This window comes from Leuciscus leuciscus, assembly GCF_965113295.1.
Source record: "Leuciscus leuciscus genome assembly, chromosome: 20".
Lineage (NCBI taxonomy): Eukaryota > Metazoa > Chordata > Actinopteri > Cypriniformes > Leuciscidae > Leuciscus > Leuciscus leuciscus.
Genome location: NC_138744.1, coordinates 38,606,084 through 38,630,335, shown reverse-complemented (window position 1 = coordinate 38,630,335; position 24,252 = coordinate 38,606,084). Strand labels below are relative to the sequence as shown.

Here is a 24,252-nt window from a genome sequence, read left to right as displayed (position 1 = left end):
CACACACACACACACACACACACACACACACACACACACACACACACACACACACACACACACACACACACACACACACACACACACACACACACACACACACACACACACACTCACTCTCACACACACACACACTCTCACTCTCACACACACACACACACACTCTCACACACACACACACACACACACACACACACACACTCCTCACACACACCACACACACTCTCACGCTCACCTGTTTGTTTGTTGGTGAGGTCGAGCCAGTGCTCTCAGTATCTGATCTTCAGATCCCCGGAGCTCCAGGCAGCAGAAATATGACAAATCCTGAGACACACACACACACACACACACAATTCTTTTTTAGCTTTGACAGATATGCAGGTGTGTAGAGTTAATCCCTGTGTAACTGTTGCTGTGATTAGAACACTAACACTAATTATAACATTATAACACTAATTCTTCGGGGAAAAAAACCTGCACATTCGACTTTTTGGTGTCAGAGGCGTGCGAGACACGATGATGATGTCACTGATGCGGTGTGTTTCTGTTAGCTTATCCAGTACAGCTCAGTTGTTAATGTGAAAACTGGCGGGAAAAGGTTCTTCCTGTTGAAGAAACCCTCTCAGTCTGAGGCAGAGATCGTGCAACGACACACTTGACCAAACCTGAACATCGGTCAGAGCTGAGTGTGTGTGTGTGTGTGTTCATCGGCTGAAACAGTGTCAGCAGAAAGCACTCAGCATGTGAGTGTGTGTGTGAAAGCGCTCAGCATCTGAGTGTGTGTGTGTGTGTGTGTGTGTGTGTGTGTGTGTGTGTGTGTGTGTGTGTGTGTGTGTGTGTGTGAAAGCGCTCAGCATCTGAGTGTGTGTGTGTGTGTGTGTGTGTGTGTGTGTGTGTGTGTGTGTGTGTGTGTGTGTGTGTGTGTGTGAGAGTCAGGGTTCCCACACCTAAGTTAAAGGTATAGCAGAGGATGTTTTACTTCCTGGTGGGTAGTCTAAACTAGTGGTCCTCCTAATTGTCAATCATTCTGGTGAATCAATCAAACTTTTCAAAAAGTGGAGAGGGCGGGTCTTATCTAAAATTTGGAAAGATCCTCCGCTATACCTTTAACTTCAAATTCAAGGACTTTCCAGGTCCATTACTCTTAAATTAATTCAAGGACTTAATGTGGGACACATTTCAAGTGAGAGCAAGGTTACATCATGTTACCTTCTAAGATACATTGTTACAGTTTTGCACGCGTGAACATCATGGCAACGTACAACACAAAGTACCTCACGCGGGAAACATTTAATGCAACGCATAAATGCGCGTAACTAACGTAAATTGGCAAAAAAACACATTAGCGAACTGGAGGGAATATGGAATTTTTTCCAGAAAACTTCTTGCACAAAATACATTCAAGCACTTTCAAGGATCTTTCCAGGGCCTTGACTTTTTTTATTTTTTTATTCACAAACTTTCAAGGATTTCAAGGACCCGTGGGAACCCTGGAGAGTGTGTGTGTGTGTGTGTGTGTGTGTGTGTGTGTGTGTGTGTGAGAGTGAGAGTGTGAAAGCACTCAGCATGTGAGTGTGTGTATGTGTGTGTGTGTGTGTGTGAGAGTGAGTGTGTGAGAGAGTGAGTGTGTGAGAGAGTGAGTGTGTGAGAGAGTGAGTGTGTGAGAGAGTGAGTGAGAGAGTGTGTGTGTGTGTGTGTGTGTGTGTGTGAGAGAGAGTGAGTGTGTGAGTGTGTGTGTGAGAGCGTCTGGTGTGTGATGATCTATATGTAGAGAGTAGAAGTGAGTGTATCTGAATGTCAGTTTGCTGTTGTGTGTTCATGTAGTTCATGACGCTGTGTGTAGAAGTGTGTGTTCTCAGGTCACTGATGAACAAACACAGTTTTATGCACTATTGTAACCTCATTTGGTTTATATCTGCTTATTGCGCCCTCTTGTGGACACAGGAGAGAGTACAGCACTGTTTCCCTCTCACACAGGATTGCCTTTAGAATGTGAATATAATTGGAATTTTGCTTATTTTTAAGAAAGAAATTCAAATGTAGGTTTTCAGACGTTAGGGTTAGGGTTAGGGTTAGGGTTAGGGTCCGGACAGCTGAGTACATCTGAGTTCACTGTCTCTACACAGTCCTGACGCAAACACACACAGAAGTACTTTGCATATGTAGTGTGTATATGTACAAAGAAGTACTGTGATTTAGTATGTACATTTCTGAAATACATAACTTAGTTTCCTCTGATAACAGATCACTGTAAACTGTAATATGGACTCATGCATTCTCTGTAAAGCTGCTTTGTAATGATGTGTATTGTGAAGCGCTGTACAGATAAGCATGAGTTGAGCACACAGTGAGGGACACACACCTGCAGCAGGGCGTGTGTGTTCATGGCTCTGTAGCTGGCTCTGAAGCTCTTGGCCGTGGATGTGAGCGGCACACAGAAGCTCCAGGTCTTCCGCATGTGGAAGCGTTTGCTGTGCCAGATGTGCGTCTCCAGCCAGCGGTTCTTCTTCTGTCTGCGGTTGAACTCCAGCAACAGGTTCCCGTGTCTCCGGCGCGCTCGACGACTCCTGCTCTTCGGCACCGGCTTCTTCTGCTGGTCTGGTGCGCGCTGACTGCGCTCCGCCTGCGCGCACACACACACACACACACACACACACACATAGCACTGAGTGACCTGTGACCTCAGCAGAGATCTGAATGAGGGCTTCTAAAGGAAGTCCACTAAAGGAGGGAGAGCGTTTTCACAAACGGCTCCTAAACTCTGGAATACCGTTCCTGATAATGTTTGGGGCTAAAAATACCATAGAAAAACAACTAACCTAACTAATATAAATTTCAAGCATTATTAAAGACAAATATTAAACTAAACACTCAGTAATTAAAAAAGAACAAATAAAAAATTTGCAATCACAACAAATAGCCTAGATAAAACTGAACAAAGTTGCTTCTGATAACAGATCACTGTAAACTGTACTGTGCTGGGAGAGACGAGACACTTATCTCACGAGACGAGACGAGATTTGTGAACAATAGAAATCATAGAAATCTTCAATGACAAAATTAATGACTGGAAAAATAGTCTGCAGGTGCATTTTGAAATGTTTTAACTAATAATCTTGTAATGAATGTGATTTCAGCTCTACTTTATGAGTATGAATGATCAAAAGCACTGAAAGACAATAATATACAAGCACTGTAAAGGTTTAGCCACAAACTCCACACTGTCTTCTCTCCTGTATGACTTCACACGAGTCTCTTCAGACTTTACTGTACATGAATTATGAGCTTCCAGAACTTCTGATTGAGGCTGTGTGTGACTCATAATTCAACTCCTTTACACAAATTGAAAATAGAAATAAAAACAGTATAAATAACAAAAATAAATAGCAGTTTTGTCTTAATAAGTGTAAACAATAAGTGCACGAGATCTCATCACACCCCTATAACGTGGACTCATGCATTCTCCATAAAGCTGCTTTAAAATGATGTGTATTGTGAAAGCGCTGTACAGATAAGTGTGAACTGAAGAATGCAGGCGGTGTGCAGTACCAGGCGTTGCGCGCCCTCGCGCAGGCGTATCGGGAGTCTCTTGGTGTCGTGGCTCATGGCTCGTCTGCGCATGTGTTTGGGCAGAGCGTTGAACACGTGGCAGCTGCCGGCGGGTTTACTGACGGCCTTCAGCATGGCGTTCACTTCAGCCGCGCGAGCTTTAGCGAAGAACGAGGCTGCGAGACACAAACAAACAACTTTCACTATTAAAGTCCCCCGTCGTAAATCATTTTATCCTTTAAAACTCATCTTTCATCACCAAAATAACAATTATTCTAATATGATGATTTGCTGCTCAAGAAACATTTGTGATTATTATCAGTGTTGAAAACAGTTATTTACTTTTTTATTTCAGGATTCTTTGATGAATAGAAAGTTCAAAAGAACATTTATTTGAAATGGAATCTTTTGTAACATTATAAATAAGGGGCAGTCATGGCCTAGTGGTTGGGGAGTTGAACTGGTAACCCAAAGGTTGCTGGTTCGATTCCAGAACCGGTGGGAAATGACTGAGGTGCCCTTGAGCAAGGCACCTAACCCCTAATCGCTCCCCGGGCGCCACACAAAGGCTGCCCGCTGCTCTAGGTGTGTGTATCCACGTTTGCAGTGTCTGTGTGTTAACTACTCACTACTCTGCTCCTAATGTGTGTGCATTAACTTGGATGGGTTAAATGCAGAGGTCAAATTCCAAGTATGGGTTACCATACTTGGCCGTCACGTGTCACTTTCACTTTCACTTTCACTTTCACTAAAATGTCTTTACTGTCACTTTTGATCAATTTAATTCATCCTTGATGAATAAAAGTATTATTTATTTTCTTTCTTTCTTTCTTTAAAATGTTTTTTATTGGTTTAAAGTCCCCCGTAGTCAATCATTTTATCCTTTAAAACTCATCTTTGATCACCAAAAGACAAAAAAAAATTCTTCATGCCTTAAAGACCCCCTGAAATCCAAATAAATTTTGTTTACGTTTTAGAGTGAATATGTTTAGAATGAATATGTTAGCCTTAAGGTTATGAATAACGACAAAAAACAACGTTATTTTTGTTCCAAAACAACGAAAAAAAAAAAAGCAGTGCGAGCTTTAGCAAAGTAAGACAGAATCAACCAACTTTCATTAAAGCCCCCCTGTTGTCTATCATTTTATCCTTTAAAACTCATCTTTGATCACCAAAATAACACATTTAAATATTTTTTACACTATGAAAAAATTCTTGTGCCTTAAAATAGCTTGAAAGTAACTCGACACTGGGGGGGGGGGGCGGGGGGATATGGCAAAAATATCATATCACGATTTTTTCAAGAAAATCACGATTCAAGATTTTATCATGATTCTGTTTTGCATGTTGGATTCACTATTTTGCAAGTGACTGAGCAACTAATGTTCCTATTTTAAAAACAAAGTCTTACAAGCCTAACCCTAACAATAAATACAAAAGAAAAGAAGTCACATTTAGGCCAAAGTGGACAAGATAAAAATCTTTGTCATCATTTTTTTTGTTATTAAAAAATAAGAACAAAGATACACGACATAATATACAAATGTAATAAACACTGCTTTAGTTTTCAGCTACAGGAGTATTTATCTATATAGCATTCAAGAAAGAAATGAAATACACAAATATAATAAAAAAACACTACACAGACTGTATAAATTATACATTGATTCTTATTGAAGCTAATATTAAAGTTGAGTTGAGCTTCTATAACAGTGAGTGATTTTCTCTTTGTTTTTTGTGGTTTTATTAACATTAAAGGGATAGGCTAGTCGTTCTATAATTATGAGTGTGTTTGATCACCTGTGATGTATTTGGGCAGATCTTGACTGTAACTGTGACCCCCAGCCTGATGACCTCTGACCCAGACCTGTGACCCCTGACCTCTCCCGGCACCACGACCTGTAGGGGAGCATTCAGTCAATAAACACAAACAACACATGATCAAAGAGCATAACTTCAGCTGAAGAGCCTCGATCACCTGAGCTTGTGTACGTCACGTTCCTCGGCTGGTTCTTCATCTTTTTTTCTCTCATTCGGTCTTTTGCTCCCGGCATCTGGAACACAGATACATCTCAATCAGCTCCAGTGAATACACACACACACACACATCTGTCACAGCATACATCAGCTCAGCTTTATACAGTACAGATCGTCTCAGAGCAGCTTCACTGTAATAAACAGGAGAATCACAGAATCACTGATGAAACTCAGGAGTGAAGCCGCTCTACAGAAGAAGAGAGAGTCATCATTCAGATCCACTCACTGTCGATTCAGTGCAAGTTCAATCACCAGTAATAAATGAAGCATAGTGTAGTATAGTGTAGTGTAGTGTAGTGTAGTGTGTATAGTGTAGTGTAGTGTAGTGTAGTGAAGTGTGTATAGTGTAGTGTAGTGTAGTGTAGTGTGTATAGTGTAGTGTAGTGTAGTGTAGTGAAGTGTGTATAGTGTAGTGTAGTGTGTATAGTATAGTGTGTAGTGTAGTGTAGTGTAGTGTGTATAGTGTAGTGTAGTGAAGTGTGTATAGTAAAGTGTGTAGTGTAGTGTATAGTGTGTAGTGTAGTGTAGTGTGTATAGTGTAGTGTGTATAGTGTAGTGTAGTGTGTATAGTATAGTGTAGTGTAGTGTGTATAGTGTAGTGTGTATACTACAGTGTGTATAGTGTGTATAGTGTAGTGTGTATAGTGTAGTGTAGTGTGTATAGTGTGTATAGTGTAGTGTATATAGTGTAGTGTAGTGTGTATAGTGAAGTGTGTATACTACAGTGTGTATAGTGTGTATAGTGTAGTGTGTATAGTGTAGTGTAGTGTGTATAGTGAAGTGTGTATACTACAGTGTGTATAGTGTGTATAGTGTAGTGTGTATAGTGTAGTGTAGTGTGTATAGTGAAGTGTGTATAGTAAAGTGTGTAGTGTAGTGTATAGTGTGTAGTGTAGTGTGTATAGTGTAGTGTGTATAGTGTAGTGTAGTGTGTATAGTATAGTGTGTAGTGTAGTGTGTATAGTGTAGTGTGTATACTACAGTGTGTATAGTGTAGTGTGTATAGTGTAGTGTGTATAGTATAGTGTGTAGTGTAGTGTGTATAGTGTGTGTAGTGTAGTGTAGTTTGTATAGTATAGTGTGTAGTGTAGTGTGTAGTGTGTATACTATAGTGTATAGTGTAGTGTGTATAGTGTGTATAGTGTAGTGTGTATAGTATAGTGTGTAGTGTAGTGTGTATAGTATAGTGTGTGTAGTGTAGTGTGTATACTATAGTGTAGTGTGTATAGTATAGTGTGTATAGTGTAGTGTAGTGTGTATAGTATAGTGTGTAGTGTAGTGTGTATACTATAGTGTAGTGTAGTGTGTATACTATAGTGTAGTGTAGTGTGTATAGTATAGTGTGTATAGTGTAGTGTAGTGTGTATAGTATAGTGTGTAGTGTAGTGTGTATAGTATAGTGTGTAGTGTAGTGTGTATAGTGTGTAGTGTAGTGTGTGTAGTGTAGTGTATATAGTGTTTAGTGTAGTGTAGTGTGTAGTGTGTGTAGTGTAGTGTGTATAGTGCGTAGTGTAGTGTGTATAGTGTAGTGTAGTGTGTATAGTGTAGTGTAGTGTGTATAGTGTATAGTGCGTAGTGTAGTGTGTATAGTGTAGTGTAGTGTGTATAGTGCGTAGTGTAGTGTGTATAGTGTGTAGTGTAGTGTAGTGTATAGTGTGTATAGTGTGTATAGTGTAGTGTATAGTGCGTAGTGTAGTGTGTGTAGTGTAGTGTATAGTGTAGTGTGTATAGTATAGAGTGTAGTGTAGTGTGTATAGTGTGTGTTGTGTAGTGTAGTGTGTATAGTGTAGTGTGTATAGTGTAGTGTGTATAGTATAGTGTGTAGTGTAGTGTGTATAGTGTGTGTAGTGTAGTGTAGTGTGTAGTGTAGTGTGTATAGTATAGTGTGTAGTGTAGTGTGTGTAGTGTAGTGTGTATAGTGTAGTGTGTGTAGTGTGTATAGTGTGTGTTGTGTAGTGTAGTGTGTATAGTGTAGTGTGTATAGTATAGTGTGTAGTGTAGTGTAGTGTGTATAGTGTAGTGTGTGTATAGTGTAGTGTGTGTATAGTGTAGTGTGTGTATAGTGTAGTGTGTATAGTGTAGTGTGTATAGTGTAGTGTGTATAGTGTAGTGTGTATAGTGTGTATAGTGTAGTGTGTATAGTGTAGTGTGTGTATAGTGTAGTGTGTATAGTGTAGTGTGTGTAGTGTGTGTAGTGTAGTGTGTATAGTGTAGTGTGTATAGTGTGTATAGTGTAGTGTGTATAGTGTAGTGTGTATAGTATAGTGTAGTGTAGTGTGTATAGTGTAGTGTGTGTATAGTGTAGTGTGTGTATAGTGTAGTGTGTGTATAGTGTAGTGTGTGTATAGTGTAGTGTAGTGTGTATAGTGTAGTGTGTATAGTATAGTGTGTAGTGTAGTGTAGTGTGTATAGTGTGTATAGTGTAGTGTGTATAGTGTAGTGTGTATAGTATGTGTAGTGTAGTGTGTATAGTGTAGTGTGTGTATAGTGTAGTGTGTATAGTGTAGTGTGTATAGTATGTGTAGTGTAGTGTGTATAGTGTGTGTAGTGTAGTGTGTATAGTGTAGTGTGTATAGTGTAGTGTGTATAGTGTAGTGTGTATAGTGTAGTGTGTATAGTGTGTGTAGTGTAGTGTGTATAGTGTGTGTAGTGTAGTGTGTATAGTGTAGTGTGTATAGTGTAGTGTGTATAGTGTGTGTAGTGTAGTGTGTATAGTGTAGTGTGTGTATAGTGTAGTGTGTATAGTGTAGTGTGTATAGTGTAGTGTGTATAGTGTGTATAGTGTAGTGTGTATAGTGTAGTGTGTGTATAGTGTAGTGTGTGTATAGTGTAGTGTGTATAGTGTAGTGTGTATAGTGTGTATAGTGTAGTGTGTATAGTGTGTATAGTGTAGTGTGTATAGTGTAGTGTGTGTATAGTGTAGTGTGTATAGTGTAGTGTGTATAGTGTGTATAGTGTAGTGTGTATAGTGTGTATAGTGTAGTGTGTGTATAGTGTAGTGTGTGTATAGTGTAGTGTGTGTATAGTGTAGTGTGTATAGTGTAGTGTGTATAGTGTAGTGTGTATAGTGTAGTGTGTGTATAGTGTGTATAGTGTGTAGAGTGTAGTGTGTATAGTGTGTAGTGTGTATAGTGTGTATAGTGTAGTGTGTATAGTGTGTATAGTGTAGTGTGTATAGTGTAGTGTGTGTATAGTGTAGTGTGTATAGTGTAGTGTGTATAGTGTAGTGTGTGTATAGTGTAGTGTGTGTATAGTGTAGTGTGTGTATAGTGTAGTGTGTGTATAGTGTAGTGTGTATAGTGTAGTGTGTATAGTGTAGTGTGTGTAGTGTAGTGTGTATAGTGTAGTGTGTATAGTGTAGTGTGTGTATAGTGTGTATAGTGTGTATAGTGTAGTGTGTTGTGTATAGTGTAGTGTGTATAGTGTAGTGTGTATAGTGTTGTGTAGTGTAGTGAAGTGTGTAGTGTTGTGTAGTGTAGTGTGTATAGTGTGTATAGTGTTGTGTAGTGTAGTGAAGTGTGTAGTGGTGTAGTGTAGTGTGTATAGTGTGTATAGTGTAGTGTAGTGTGTACACAGTAATAAGAGTTCTATCCTTACAATCTTCACACAATATGAATGTGGTAAAAATGTATTTAAACACTTAATTAAAAAAAGGAAAACCTGTTATTTAATATCCATCAAAATGGAACAAAGAATCGGACGTGAAATGATACTTTTTTTAATAACGTTTCCTTAAATTGTTGCAGGTTTTGCCAGTAAATCTTCATGTTTGTGATGATGATTAGATCGCGTTACTCTCTTCTAACTGGGGTTTATAGCAGAATAACAGTTATAACACACACTCACCTTGAAGCGCAGGTAATCGGGCCAATTAATTTCCTCTGTTTAATTCGGTTTGAACAGTTTGTGTGTAAGTTTCCTTCTCGAGCTGCAGCTCACGCTCTGACAGCCCACGTGCACACCCTGCGCTCATTTCCGGTTTAGAGGATGATGGGAAATGTAGTCCTTTCAGAACAAAAGCACGTTAAAGGGATAGTTCCCCCAAAATGAAAATTCTGTTATCATTTACTCTTCCTAAAGTTGTTTCAAACGCAACCTGTATTAATTTCTTTGTTCTGCTGAACACAAAAGAAGATATTTTGAGGATTGTTTGTAACTAAACAATTGATGGACAACATTGACTTCCATAGTAATTTTTTTTTTTGTATTTCTATCAACTGTTTAGTTTCCCATATTCTTCAAAATATCTTCCTTTGTGTTCAGCAGAACAAAGATCTTCATACAGGTTTGGAACAAGATGAACTATCCCTTTAACACTAATCGATTGTTGAAATCATAAATGTATCTTATTAAACATGTGTACTAAAAATAAACCCTGAATATGAGACATTCACAGTATCAAACAAATAAACCAGAAGATGAAGATGAAGATGAAGGTATAGAGGAGTTTTACAGACCGCAGGAGTGAAACACGTTCATCTGAGCAGCAACAGCATCCTTTTAACCATCCTGCATTTGTTGTAATCATAATAAACTGTGTAAGGATGCATCACTACATCTGTGCAGTTTATCAGGAAGTCTGCAATAGTTCAGGTTCAGTGTGTCTGAATAATTAACTTTAATCATTTTTTAATTATTTACTGTGTATTTTAATTCAGTGCCTAATAAGTTTACATCATGATTCAGGAGTTTCCTCTAGTGCATCAGTTTCCCCACGATCCAAACACACACATTAGCCTGTGTGTGTGTGTGTGTGTGTGTGTGTGTGTGAGAGAGAGAGAGAGAGAGAGAGAGAGAGAAAGACAGTGTGTGTGTCCGTGTGTGAAAGACAGTGTGTGACAGTGTGTGTCTGTGTTAGAGACAGTGTGTGTGTGTGTGTGTGTGTGTGTGTATGAGTGTGAGTCTGTGTGAGAGACAGTGTGTGTGTGTGTCCGTGTGTGTGACCGTGTGTGAGAGACAGTGTGTGAGTGACAGTGTGTGTGTGTTAGAGACAGTGTGTGTGTGTGTGTGTGTATGAGTGTGAGTCTGTGTGAGAGACAGTGTGTGTGTGTGTCTCATTTATTTTACTGCAAAATCAACTGCAATATTCCCCAGTAATTAAAATCCACAGAACATGAAAGTTTATGAAAGACAAATCAATACATCATTATTTTATTAATAACTGTATTTATTGTGAGCGCATGTAAATGTAGAAACACACACCGGACAGATCCTGTCACAGTTCAGCGAAGCTTCATAACGAGCCGCTGAACACCTTCACACACTGATGAGACTCACTCGTTCCTTCAGGATCTCTGAGTTAAAGCTGATCAGATTAAGAGTTCATTAGAGTTTATAATCAATCACCACAAACAACATTAAAATAACCCTACAACACACACTGATGATTAATACACTTCTCTGATTAATGAAGAGTCAGATCTGCAGCCGGAGCAGAAACTGAACACACACATGAGAGAGACGAACCCGTGACCCGTTACAGACTCTTCCTCGTTAGACCCGGTACAGACTCTTCCTCGTTAGACCCGGTACAGACTCTTCCTCGTTAGACCCGGTACAGACTCTTCCTCGTTAGACCCGTTACAGACTCTTCCTCGTTAGACCCGTCACAGACTCTTCCTCGTTAGACCCGTTACAGACTCTTCCTCGTTAGACCCGTTACAGACTCTTCCTCGTTAGACCCGTCACAGACTCTTCCTCGTTAGACCCGGTACAGACTCTTCCTCGTTAGACCCGGTACAGACTCTTCCTCGTTAGACCCGTCACAGACTCTTCCTCGTTAGACCCGGTTTGGCTGATTCACAGTTATCAGAGCTTTGGCTCATGTTCACTCAGACGAGTTAAGGTTTATTGCTTGTGTTCGACACAGTTTAAGATGAGGTTCGAGGCATTTCTCTGGCTATTAACAATGATACTAATGCTACTTAGAAACACTAATTTGTGTACAAACGTGTGTAATAAAGTGAATAAAAGGCACATGACGTCTGAGCGCATGAACATCAATCTTCAGACTCTGAGGGTTTCGGCAGATCGGCTGCATCTCCGGCCCCTGAAACACAAACACAAAGAGTTGATCATGAAAGAGTTTACTGCATTTCATAATGTACACACAACTCCCATTTCTAATCTCTATAATGACTTCACCAAGGAAACACAGATTTGAGATATGCTCATGATTGCAAGATTGCCACAGTAACTGTATTTGCTCGCTTGCCTCCAAACAATTTTCAGTTAAAGTGTTAAATCTCTCGTCTCATATAATGTATAAAGTGTAGAATATTTCCTGATAAAATCTCCTGATAGTTTACTCTCCTCCACGTCATCCAAGATGTTCATGTCTTTCTTGAGTCGAAAAGAAATGACGTTTTTTGAGGAAAACACTCCAGGATGTTCCTCCATATAGTGACTTCAATGGGGTCCAACGGGTCGAAGGTCCAGATGTGAGTTTCAGTGCAGCTTCAAAGTCTCGACACGAGAATAAGAGTCTTATCTAGACAAACCAGCCGACATTTCATAAGATAAACATTTATATACTTTTAACCACAAATGCTGGTCTTGCACTAGCTGTGATGCGCCACACATTACGTAATCAGGGTGAAAGGTCACGCATGTTCCGGGTCAGAAATGTAGAGTAGGGCGAAAAACTCTCATCTCATTTTCTCCTCCAACTTCAAAATCGTCCGACATCGTTGTTTTACTTTTTTTTGTAAATGGCGTTTGACTCCGTCTTTGCACGTTCTCTTTGTAAACACTGGGTCTGTTCTTACGCCTATGTCACGCTTGACCTTTCACCCTGATTACGTAATGTGTGTCGCATCATAGCGAGTGCAAGACCAGCATTTGTGGTTAAAAGTATATAAATGGTTATTTTGTTCTAAAATGTCGGCTGGTTTGTCTAGATAAGACTCTTATTCCTCGGCTGGATCGTGTCGAGACTTTGAAGCTGCACTGAAACTCACATCTGGACCTTCGACCCGTTGGACCCCATTGAAGTCACTATATGGAGGAACATCCTGGAATGTTTTCCTCAAAAACCTTCATTTCTTTTCCACTGAAGAAAGAAAGACATGAACATCTTGGATGACGTGGGGGAGAGTAAATTATCAGGACATTGTAATTCTGAAGTGAACTACTCCTTTAAGTCCAGTGACATCCATCTATCAGCAACACAGACCAAAACTCTCCAAAGCCACTACAAGTCTTCAGGCGTTTCACAGATGTTTGTTCTGAGATCTTCACCCGCATTAGGCTTGTTCTCTAACCTGTAGTGTTTGTCACTGTGACTGTGAACATTCGGCCCAAATATCCCGTAGAAAAGCACATGCACATCCATTTGCTCATATTATAAATGTTTGCATCAGAATCAGGATATTGATGACTATCCCTCAGTGTTGTGTAGAGGTTAGTGTGTCACGGCCAGCGCCGGGCGTCACCAACAGATGCCATCATGTTCAGTGTTTAATCTTACATAATCTGAGGCAACAGAGCGCAAGATTATTGTGATTTTTGGCTCGACACAAAGAGCGAGAATGTGTCAGCAAGAGGCTGTTGTGTAGACGTGAAGAAAACATGTTCTGTGTGTCTCTGTCTAGACTGCACAACACAATCCCTGTTCTGTTACCCAGCATTAGTCCAGCACTGCCTTATACAGTATGCTTTACTGTAGTGTGTTTTAAATCTGATGCTTTGTTCTGAAATAATCAGAAACATCATTTAAAGTCCCCCTGTAGTCAATAATTGTATCCCTTAAAACTCATCTTTGATCACCAAAATGACATATTTAAACGTTTTCTCCTTGAAAACAAATTTTTCATGCCTTAAAATATCTTGAATGTAACTCGACACCCTTGCCTCATTTAGTATACGCGGTTCTATGAATATGCAAATGAGCCCCGCCTCCACTCACTCACTCAGCTCAGAGATCCACTGGTTGACGATCACACGTTTATCTGATTGGTTACAAGGTAGTTTGTGACGTCAGAAACACCAGCGATTTCAAAGCGTGTTTTTGAGACTGTCTTTGGTTCACTGCAGTTTTAAGGAGAAAATACTCAGCAATGGTGTCGACTTATGAATTTACACATGGTTTGTCTTAAAGCATATTAAAAACACCACATAGACACATAAACAACATTAAAAGCTGGATTTTCACCACAGGGGGACTTTAAAAGGTATAAGTACAGATGGCTGCTGCAGATGTCGCCAGTGTGATGAATTAGTTTGACCTTCCCTGTGACCCCATTAACTGTCCCATAATCCCATGCGTTACCCTCTGCAGCTACTGCCTCCATCACAGGGGCTGGACTCGGTTCCACTGGAGTTGGTTCTGGAGCTGGAGTTGGTTCTAGAGCTGGGCTTGGTTCCACTGGAGTGGGTTCTGGAGCTGGAGTGGGTTCTAAAGCTGGGCTTGGTTCCACTAGAGCGGGTTCTGGAGATGCGGTTGGTTCTAGAGCTGGAACGGGTTCTGGAGCTGGAGTTAGTTCTAGAGCTGGGCTTGGTTCTTCTGGAGTTGGTTCAAGAGCTGGGCTTGGTTCCACTGGAGTGGGTTCTGTAGTTGGTTCTAGAGCTGGGCTTGGTTCCACTGGAGTTGGTTCTGGAGCTGGAGTTGGTTCTAGAGCTGGGCTTGGTTCCACTGAAGTGGGTTCTGGAGCTGGAATTGGGTCTAGAGCAGGGCTTGGTTCCACTGGAGTGGGTTCTGGAGTTGATTCTAGAGCTAGGCTTGGTTCCACTGGAGTGGGTTCTGGAGCCGGAGTTGGTTCTAGAGCTGGGCTTGGTTCCACTGGAGTGGGTTCTGGAGCTGGAGTTGGTTCTAGAGCAGGGCTTGGTTCCACTGGAGTGGGTTCTGGAGCTGGAGTTGGTTCTAGAGCAGGGCTTGGTTTCACTGGAGTGGGTTCTGGAGCTGGAGTTGGTTCTAGCGCAGGGCTTGGTTCCACCGGAGTTGGCTCTAGAGCTGGGCTTGGTTCCACCGTTGTGGGTTCTGGAGCTGGAGTTGGTTCTAGCGCAAGGCTTGGTTCCACTGGAGTGGGTTCTGGAGCTGGAGTTGGTTCTAGAGCAGGGCTTGGTTCCACTGGAGTGGGTTCTGGAGCTGGAGTTGGTTCTAGCGCAGGGCTTTGTTCCACTGGAGTGGGTTCTGGAGCTGGTTCTAGAGCAGGGCTTGGTTCCACTGGGATGTCTGATGGGAATTCTGGAGCTGACGTCAGCTCAGGTGGCTTGGGTTCTGGAATGGGAGTGAACTGAACTGGTGTGAGATCTGATGTTGGTTCCAGAGCTAGACTGGTTTCTGCAGCTGTAGTGACAACAAGTTCTAAGACAGCAAGAACATCTGCTGGTTCTATGGCCTCCAGAGCAGCATCACTGCTGCTGACTGCTGTCTGCTCGGGTTTCCAGTCCTGGTTCTCCGTCTCCGCCGGTCCCGGGCTAATCTCCTCCAGAACACTGCTCTGAACCGGCAACTGCATCTGGTCTGAGATGGTCTCGCTGACTTCTGCTACAATCCCATTACCATTGACTGGCAAAAGAACACAAGCAGAGGGGAAATAAAGTTTATTAACATGCATTAAACATGCAAACATAATCGTTTGTCATCAGAATAAATTATTTATTTTAGTTAAGAAATGTAAATAAGCCAAAGAGTTCTCCATATTCTTGACCCATTATATAAACTGTGCCTAGAGCAAGTGGGGTAAATGAAAAATTAGCTCTCAGATCACATAGATTTGAAGATACGCTTTTATTGAATGCTTCAGTTTTTCAGCTCATGCCTCAAAGCAAAGCCCTGAGTAACTAAAGACTGTATCAGACATCAAAAATCATATTCCAGTCAAATCCATTTATTTGTCTGTAATCTGAACAGATAATAGGGTGAACACACAAGCCACTATCAGAGGTGACTGTCTTGTCCCAAAGTATAAGACCTCTTTTGGTCAGTCTGCATTCTCTACAAAGGGACCAAAACTCTGGAATGCTTTACCTACTCATTTAAAACTAGAGACAGATGGCAATGCTTTTAACAGAGGACTTAAACAATGGCTAAAAACAAAACAACAGCGCTCGCATGAATAACCTACTATTGAGATATTTTCTGATTATGATGCCTTTGCTTATAACTTTATAATTGCTTATGTTTTTTATGTAATCATATGGTATATTTTCTTTATCCTTTTTTGTTGGTATTGTTAATACTTTGTTGCCTTTGGCTTGCTCAGTTGGGGATATTTTGGGGATATTTAATTTAATTTTATCAATCAATAAATTCCACTTGAAACAAACCTTGTTGTATTATTTTAATTTAATACTGTGAAGCTGCTTTGATACAATCTGTATTGTGAAAAGCGCTATACAAATATACTTGACTTGACTATCAGTGTTGTTATTGTATTCTTTTCTAAAAGCCTCCCGTGGACAGGTGTTGAAAATTAGCATTTGTGCTAAAACACCCAAGCAAATGCATATGGTTCGTCCAATGTAATTGTAATGTCCATGTCAAATATAAATAAATAAATAAATAAATGTTAACCACACCCCAAATGTATGGCTTTAGCTGAACTCAGGAACGCATACTGTAACAAGGAGTAAATAATTAAAAAAACACACATTCCTGCCTCACTTTAATGGTTAATATTTATCTTTCTCCAAAGACTAATGAAGCATCATGGAAGACGCTCTCATGGAAACCCAACAGAAACAGCCGAGTCTTTCCATCTGAACCGCATATTGAGCGTTTACGGTTCTCTCTTCTTCTTTTACACACTTCTCTGCGTGTTCAAATGTAGAAGAGCGTCAGTCTTCACAGCTGTTTTTTAACAGCCAGTGTTTATCTTGCTTCATTGGACTGGTATGATAATTACATTATATACAGATTATGCATCACAGACACTGGCCATATCACCCTGTAGCCCAAGACTGGTTGCCCACTGAAGCTAAGCAGGGCTGAGCCTGGTTAGTACCTGGATGGGAGACCTCCTGGGAAAAAACAGGTTGCTGCTGGAAGAGGTGTTAGTGAGGCCAGCAGGGGGTGCTCACCCTGTGGTCTGTGTGGGTCCTAACACCCCAGTGTAGTGAGGGGGACACTATACTGCCAAAAAGAGCACCGTCCTTTGGATGAGACGTTAAACCGAGGTCCTGACTCTCTGTGGTCATTAAAAATCCCAGGATGTCCTTCGAAAAAGAGTAGGGGTGTAACCCCGGCATCCTGGCCAAATTTGCCCCTTGGCCTCAGTCGATCATGGCCTCCTAATCATCCCCAAATACTGATTGGCTTCATCACTGTCTCCTCTCCACCAGTAAGCTGGTGTGTGGTGAGCGTTCTGGCGCAATATGGCTGCCGTCGCATCATCCAAGTGGATGCTGCACATTGGTGGTGGTTGAGGAGATTCCCCACTTCTATGTAAAGCGCTTTGAGGTCTCAGAAAAAGCGCTATATAAATGTAACAAATTATTATTATTATTATTAGAACACAATTAAAGATCATTTCACGAGTTCCTTTGCCCATATAATCTTGCTGTCCGCAGTGGAGGGGCTCGAGGAAGCAGCTTCAACTTGAGCTTAGATATACCACCCAGTGGGACTATTAATGCTTAGATGATGAGTATGGTAGCAAGATGCCTAAATTATATTGGTGGGTGGAGGGACGCCTGAACAGCTGATGCCAGAGCAAGGTGAGCGGCTGCTTATATGCTCTGGCGGTTAATTGAAAGATTAGATGGATTCACTCCTCCCGAAGTTACGTTGTGAACTTCACTTTACTAGTTCCTTTGCCCATATTATCTTTAAGCTAATAAGGTTAAGCGTATTTGGCTTGCTGTCCGCAGTGGAGGGGCTTGAGGAAGCAGCTTCAACTCTTGCTTGGATATACCCCCCAAAAAGTGCAAATTAGATTTAGGACAGCAAGCTGGAAAAGACATGGTTAAACCGGTGGAAGATTCAGTTTTAAGTATGGTAGACCCCCCCAAGAGGAGTAAGGAAAATAAGCAACAAAGATACAAGGAGAGGGCCAATAGTAGATGGACTCTGGCGGAAGTTTGAAACGGGGCTGTTGTCGCTGTGGCTTGGGGGAGGCTCCTGGGGAGCTGTAGGAGAATTTCAGGTGCTTCACTCTTGGACATTTCTTGCTGTTGTGTTTAACAACTTAGAGTCATAAGTGAAAGCCGCTACTGCTTATTACTCCTGAATTATTACTGCTGAATTACTCCTGTGAGAGCTGTATTTGGAGAAGCATGGCCTGGTGATGTTTTTAATAGAGTTTGATGTATCTCGCTGCAGAGTTTATCGACCTGGGTCGTGAGCAAACACTGTTGCGACAGTGACGTTCGAAGTTGCTCCTGCGGGAGCAGCCTTTGGACTGGAGGGAGAAACGTAGTAGAGATGAATGAATGAATGAATGAATGAATGAATGAGGCATTTATATAGCGCTTTCATATGTACTACAGTACACCCAGAGCGCTTTACAATCATATCCAGGGATCTCTCCTCAACACCACCAGTGTGCAGCATCCACTGGGATGATGCGACGGCAGCCACAGTACAACGGCTCAACATACACACACACACACCAGCTATAGGTGGTGAGGAGAGAGAGTGATAGAGACAATTTAATGTAAGGGGATCATTAGGAGGCCATGATTGGCAAGGGCCGATGGAGGGAATGTGTCCAGGACACCGGGGTTACACCCCTACTGTTTTACAAGAAGTGCCATGGGATTTTTAATGACCACAACGAGTCAGGACCTCGATTTAACGTCTCATCTGAAGGACAGTGCTCTTTCACAGTATAGTGTCCCTGTGTCAGTATAGTGCCTCCCATACTGGGGCGTTAGGACCTACACAGACCACAGGGTGAGCGCCCCCTGCTGGCCTCACTAACACCTCTTCCAGCAGCAACCTAGTTTTCTCAGGAGCCTCCCATCCAGGTACTGACCGGCCTCAACCCTGCTTAGCTTCAGTGGGCAACCAGTCTTGGGCTACAGGGTGATATTCCTGCTGGCTCTGATGAAGATGAAGTACGTCCCGCCATTGTGTTCATAACATAGAGCCCCTGAGTCAGAAAAGCAGGGGACTCTTAATGTCATGAGTGAAGAAGGAGGACCTTGTCCCTGGAGAAGCGGGCCGAACAGTATCCAAAGCGATAACGCCTCCCTCGGCCACAGAAAGAGGGAGCCTACGATATGTAGTGCCTACGCAGTGCTTCCCTCTTTCTAAAGCGAGGGCCTGAATCGCATGAGAACACGAGGGGCCCGCTCCTGCCGAGGACGAATTCCAGGTTCCTCCAGTCCGATGTTCGGATAGGAGGGCCCATACTGCGATCCGAACGGGAGAGCCTCCATGATATATAGAACATGAAGGATCACACAGCAATTCGTAAAGGGAGAGCCCACGTTGCAACCGGATGGGAGAGCCCACACTGCAATTCGAATGGGGAGCCCACGAAAATAGACATGAAAGCTATCGTTTTAGATGAACGGGAGGGCCCACACTGCGATTCGAACGGGAGAGCCGCGTTGCATCCGGATGGGAGAGCCCACGCCAGGCGTGGTAGCTCGCTCGCATTTGAACGGGAGAGCCCTCACTGCATCCGGATGGATACGGATGGTAAGCAGCGAGATTATGAGGATGTGAGAGGGCTTGTCTGATGTGGAAGAGGTTTGATCTCACATAGGTTTCGAAAGTGTGGGAGGTCCACCGTCCCAGCATTTTAATCTGATTTCCTATGCGGAAAGAGTGGGATTAAAAATTGTTGGGTGGGGATGCCTGAGCTGGTGAGGACGATTTTTTGTTTCTTCTGAAACCAGTGTCTGGATACTGGGCAGTTATTCTCGTCGACACAGAGGGTTCGAGAGGAGTGTTGATCTGTGAGTTAGGAAGGCGACGAGGGACTGATCAGGCTGGATGGATGTTGGCAGATTGAAAATGAAGACTGAAAATCGAATCATGTCATGGTTTAAAATTTGAAGATCTGAGAAGGTTGGATGGATAGCTGGGTTGAAAGTGGAATATATTGTGAATTCTGAGACTCGAAGGAAGCCAAAAAAATGCTGAATTGAACATAGCGTCTAGAGTTCTGGTCGTGTTTGGAGAGAAGAGACCGGAGCGGAGGGTAGTCAGACATTTAACTAGGAGCTCGATAGTTAGAGGTTGCCTGGTATCGGGTTTGGTAGAGTGAGTTTTTTGTAGGCCTTTGATCTGAAGAGATGTCTGGTGATTTGAGATAGCAGGGCACTGGTGGCCGTGGATGAGTTTAAACAAGAAGTGTAAACCACTGAGGTAGACTTTAATGGATCCTTTTCAGGTGGGAAATAAAAGAAGTAATTGAGAGGAGGGAAAAATCTAGGCAAGCTATATTATAGACTATGTGGAATTTTCTAAAGGATTTCCAGGCTGTCCAGTAAGATGATAAGGTTCTGGGAGAAACGTCTTGCAGTCTTGATTCCAAGGATAGGGTGTGAAGATGACTGAGAGGGTCTACAGGAATATGAGCTCTGAAGAGGAAGGCACTGGTGTCGGGTTGGAGTCTGCTTCTGGAGCCAATGTTTTGAATTTCTGGAAAAGAAAACGAGAAAGGGTGCAAGTGATTTGGTTTTTATGGCCTGGAATATGTTCAGTTTTCACAATGAATCGGTTACAGGTGGATATCCAAATGAGGCATCTCAGCAGTGGCGGGATTTCTGGAGCACGAGAGCAGCTGACGTCCAGCGCACTCGAGCGGTGGATCACAGTTCGAGGAGGAGCGACCTGGTCTAGGTTGAGGAGGAAAAGCAGGCGTCTCTGGGACGGGAAATGCTGGAGCTCCAGGAGATCCGACATGTTTCAGTAACGGAAACGACCGGATGATGTAAAAGAAGCTGATGTCAGAGCAAGGTGAGCGGCTGCTTATATGCTCTGGCGGTTAAATTAAAGATTAGATGGGCTCACTCCTCCCGAAGTTACGATGTGAACTTCACTTCTTTCGCTGACAGAGACTCTCAGTGTGATGAGAATGCAAATAAATGAAAGCTGAATGATAAAACAATCTCTGTTTTCAAAAACTCTATAGTCAGGAATCTTCAGTAATCCTGAGTTATAGTTTTTTATTGTGTGTGTGTGTGTGTGTGTGTGTGTGTGTGTGTGTGTGTGTGTGTGACAGAGCATCACAAACGCCTGCAGGTTCTTCCCCTTTCTGAACTCATTTCCTCAAGAAAAAGTAATTTCCTGAAGGTCATCGGCGCTGAGGAGAGACAGCAGCAACACACAACCTCAGACACACAACCTCAGACACACAACCTCAGACACAAGCGACACACAACCTCAGACACACAACCTCAGACACACAACCTCAGACAGCAGCGACACACAACATCAGACACGCAACCTCAGACACGCAACCTCAGACAGCAGCGACACACAACATCAGACACAACCTCAGACAGCAGCGACACACAACCTCAGACACACAACCTCAGACACACAACATCAGACACACAACCTCAGACACACAACCTCAGACACACAACATCAGACAGCAGCGACACACAACATCAGACACAACCTCAGACAGCAGCGACACACAACCTCAGACACACAACCTCAGACACACAACCTCAGACACACAACCTCAGACACACAACCTCAGACACACAACCTCAGACACACAACCTCAGACACCAGCGACACACAACATCAGACACAACCTCAGACAGCAGCGACACACAACCTCAGACACACAACATCAGACACGCAACCTCAGACACACAACCTCAGACAGCAGCGACACACAACATCAGACACACAACATCAGACAGCAGCGACACGCAACCTCAGACACGCAACCTCAGACAGCAGCGACACAGAACTTAAGCCAAAGATGACAGACTCACTACAGACAGTGTGTGTGAGTGAGTGAGTGAGTGAGTGAGTGAGTGAGTGTGTCTCTGTCCATGTGTGGAAACAGACAGTAACAGTGTTCGTTTGGACTGATCTCACGGGTGACGACTCTCTCATTAAGAGTTTATGTTCTTTTATTCTCATGTTTTCCCTCATTTTTTAAATGAAGCTTCTTGACTTGCTGAACTCTAAACTCAAACCCTCTCCCCCATCAAAACTGTTCACTTGCTCAACATTAACCATAAACATAATCATGATCACAAGACAAGTTATGATCCAGAATTACCTCAAACATGAGGATCATGAGAAAAACTCACAACAGAAACAGTGGCCATCTTAAAGTGCGAGTGTGTGTGTGTGTGTGTGTGTGTGTGTGTGTGTATAAACACTGAAACATCATGATCATGCTCAGAGTTTCTGCTCCGGCTGATAAACAGGGTGAAGCTGATCTTCTCACGGACCGAGTCACTGTCTGTGTGTGTGTGTGTGTGTGTGTGTGTGTGTGTGTGTGTGTGTGTGTGTGTGTGTGTGTGTGTGTGTGTGTGTGTGTCTCTCAATGGAAGCGCCGAGGTGAACATGATCTGGAAACACAGCGACTGGTCGGACCAGAGGAACAGAGCGACGCCCGGGGCCGAACGAGTCCTGACCGGGTCTGAGCTGTCTGTGCTGATCACTGTCATCTGTGTGTGTGTGTGTGTGTGTGTGTGTGTGTGTGTGTGTGTGTGTGTGTGTGTGTGTGTGTATGAGAGAGAGAGAGAATGTGTGTGTGTGTGTGTATGAGAGAGAGAGAGAATGTGTGTGTGTGTGTGTGTGTGTGTGTGTGTGTGTGTGTGTGTGTGTGTGTGAGAGAGAGAGAGAGAGAGAGAGCAAGAATGTATGTGTGTGTGTGTGTGTGTGTGTGTGTGTGTGTGTGTGTGTGAGAGAATGAGTGTGTGTGGGTGTGTGCATGTGTGTGAGTGAGTGAGTGAGTGAGTGAGAGTGAGTGTGTGTGTGTGAGTGTGTGTGAGAGAGAGAGAGAGCAAGAATGTGTGTGTGTGTGTGTGTGTGTGTGTGTGTGTGTGTGTGTGTGTGTGTGTGTGTGAGAGAGAAAGAATGAGTGTGTGTATGTGTATGTGTGTGTGTGTGTGTGTGTGAGTGAGTGAGTGAGTGTGAGTAAGTGTGTGTGAGTAAGTGTGTAAGTGTGTGTGAGTGTGTGTGACAGCACAGACAGAAATAAGGTGCTGCACATCGATTTGAATAATTAAAGATTGCCTATAAATATGACTATGAAAATATGTAATCTCAGACTACATGTTTTAGGACAGTTATGATTATAATAACACGTTAAGCGTGTTCAGTGCAGCTGTAGTGTAGTATGCGCTGGAATGATGGCATGTTTATGATGAATGTTGAACTTACGCAGAGTTTCCCCGCGCGCGTCCTCCGCTTTGACGCCCGGGCGGTTCTCCTGCGCGAGCGTCTGAGTGCTGGAAGACGAACAGCCCATAATCACACAATCACCCGAAGACTGTCTGTGTGAAGAAAAACTTCCGATAGCTTCTGAAACTAGTTTAAATAGCGTTCTTTAGTTGTAAGGATATGCGTTCATGTCCAACACACGCGTCTGGAATGAAACGCGCTGCAGCTCAAACTCACTGGAGCGACGGAGATGCCGCGCATGCGCTGTCGGACCCAAACACCAGCCCATCAATCACCTGTCACTGTTCATGTATGGTTATATTCACTGTCAACACATGCGTGTGAGCTGCTACTGTCACTGGCTCATGTTTTGGATCTTTGGCTGGTTAAACTGGTCGTGAATGTGGATCTGAACAAAACATACATTATGAGTCAGTTCTTGATTCATTCATATGAGGAACTTTACAAAACTGATTTTGTCCATCATCTAAAGATGTATGGGCCTGCTTTCGCCATATACTTTATATAAACTTTAATAAAAATATCCAGCAGCTGCCAGTCAATGACGTCACAGGCAGCACTGTGTGTGTGTGTGTGTGTGTGTGCTAATCAGTCTCCTGCTCTTCCACAAGTTCATCGTTAACTTCAGGCACTGCCGCCTCAACTCTGATTGGTTCTGTTCACGAGCTGGGGTGGGACTTACAATTTTATTGGGCAGTGGGGCCCCTATAATTGTCACCACCTTTCACCCCACTAGCGACGGCCCTGTGTGTGTGTGTGTGTGTGTGTGTGTGTGTGTGTGTGTGTGTGTGTGTGTGTGTGCCACTGAGCGTCATACAGCAGGACATCCAGCAGGGGGCAGTGCAAGGAAATGAAATGTCTGATAAGGCAGAAAAAGAAGCCATAGGCTAAGAATGAAATCAAGAGTATTATTAATAAAAGGTTGAATGAAAAGTGCAAAAACAATGGGATAAGGAGAAAAAAAGATTGATGGTTTTAAGGATTGGTTTTATTCAAAGGAGTGATTTGAATAATCAAAGTGGGAGAGATGAGAAGTGCAGGAAAAAACAGGAGCGATTAGATAATAATATTAAGGATGAGATTTGGACACAAGACTAAACAGCACACTTTATAATATATGTAAACATGAGACGAGGAGTTGTGAAGTTTGTGGAGAAAAAGAAACTGGAACATATTATGCTGTACTGTCAGGAAGAGGAGGCTGGAGGAAGGATCATAATGCAAAATCCCAGCAAAAAATAAAAATGCAATTTAGGAGATATTTTACTAAATAACTCGGAAAATGAATGTTATAGTTTTATTATTATCTTAAAATAAGTAATTTGTGGGAGAGGATAGATAGGCTATTTTTTTTTAAAAAAGGAAAAAGGAAGGGAGTATGTCGTTTTGAT

General features: G+C 42.5%; 2 protein-coding genes and 1 long non-coding RNA gene across 3 annotated transcripts in view; 1 reads left to right on the top strand and 2 right to left on the bottom strand.

Annotated features, from left to right (window-relative positions):
• pop1 (POP1 homolog, ribonuclease P/MRP subunit) overlaps positions 1-9,554 on the bottom strand; it is a 33,476-nt gene extending 23,922 nt beyond the window's left edge. The window contains 7 exon segments of the mRNA XM_082149251.1: positions 236-254; positions 256-324; positions 2,363-2,623; positions 3,550-3,725; positions 5,350-5,448; positions 5,528-5,603; positions 9,433-9,554. Of these exon segments, the coding sequence (XP_082005377.1) occupies positions 236-254; positions 256-324; positions 2,363-2,623; positions 3,550-3,725; positions 5,350-5,448; positions 5,528-5,603 (700 nt within the window). The 5' untranslated portion in view covers positions 9,433-9,554.
• LOC309483448 overlaps positions 1,492-24,252 on the top strand; it is a 30,121-nt gene continuing 7,360 nt past the window's right edge. Inside the window, exon 1 of the long non-coding RNA XR_014200570.1 lies at positions 1,492-1,511. This is a non-coding gene — a long non-coding RNA (uncharacterized lncRNA). The remainder of the gene's footprint in view (positions 1,512-24,252) is intronic.
• Positions 10,733-23,098, bottom strand: LOC309483439 (uncharacterized protein). The gene is made up of 3 exons (XM_082149276.1): positions 22,841-23,098; positions 13,856-15,094; positions 10,733-11,635 (listed from the first exon to the last, which is right to left on the bottom strand). The coding sequence occupies exons 1-3, from the start codon at positions 22,926-22,928 to the stop codon at positions 11,586-11,588; spliced, it is 1,377 nt and encodes a 458-aa protein (XP_082005402.1). The 5' UTR covers positions 22,929-23,098; the 3' UTR covers positions 10,733-11,585.

Excerpts from the sequence above, each read along its gene's own strand:
- LOC309483439 (XM_082149276.1), bottom strand. The coding sequence starts at position 22,928 with ATGGGCTGTTCGTCTTCCAGCACTCAGACGCTCGCGCAGGAGAACCGC. Across the intron at positions 15,095-22,840 it reads CGCGCGCGGGGAAACTCTGC|TCAATGGTAATGGGATTGTA; the intron begins GTAAGTTCAACA and ends TTCTTTTGCCAG. Across the intron at positions 11,636-13,855 it reads GGAGGCAGTAGCTGCAGAGG|GGGCCGGAGATGCAGCCGAT; the intron begins GTAACGCATGGG and ends TTTGTGTTTCAG.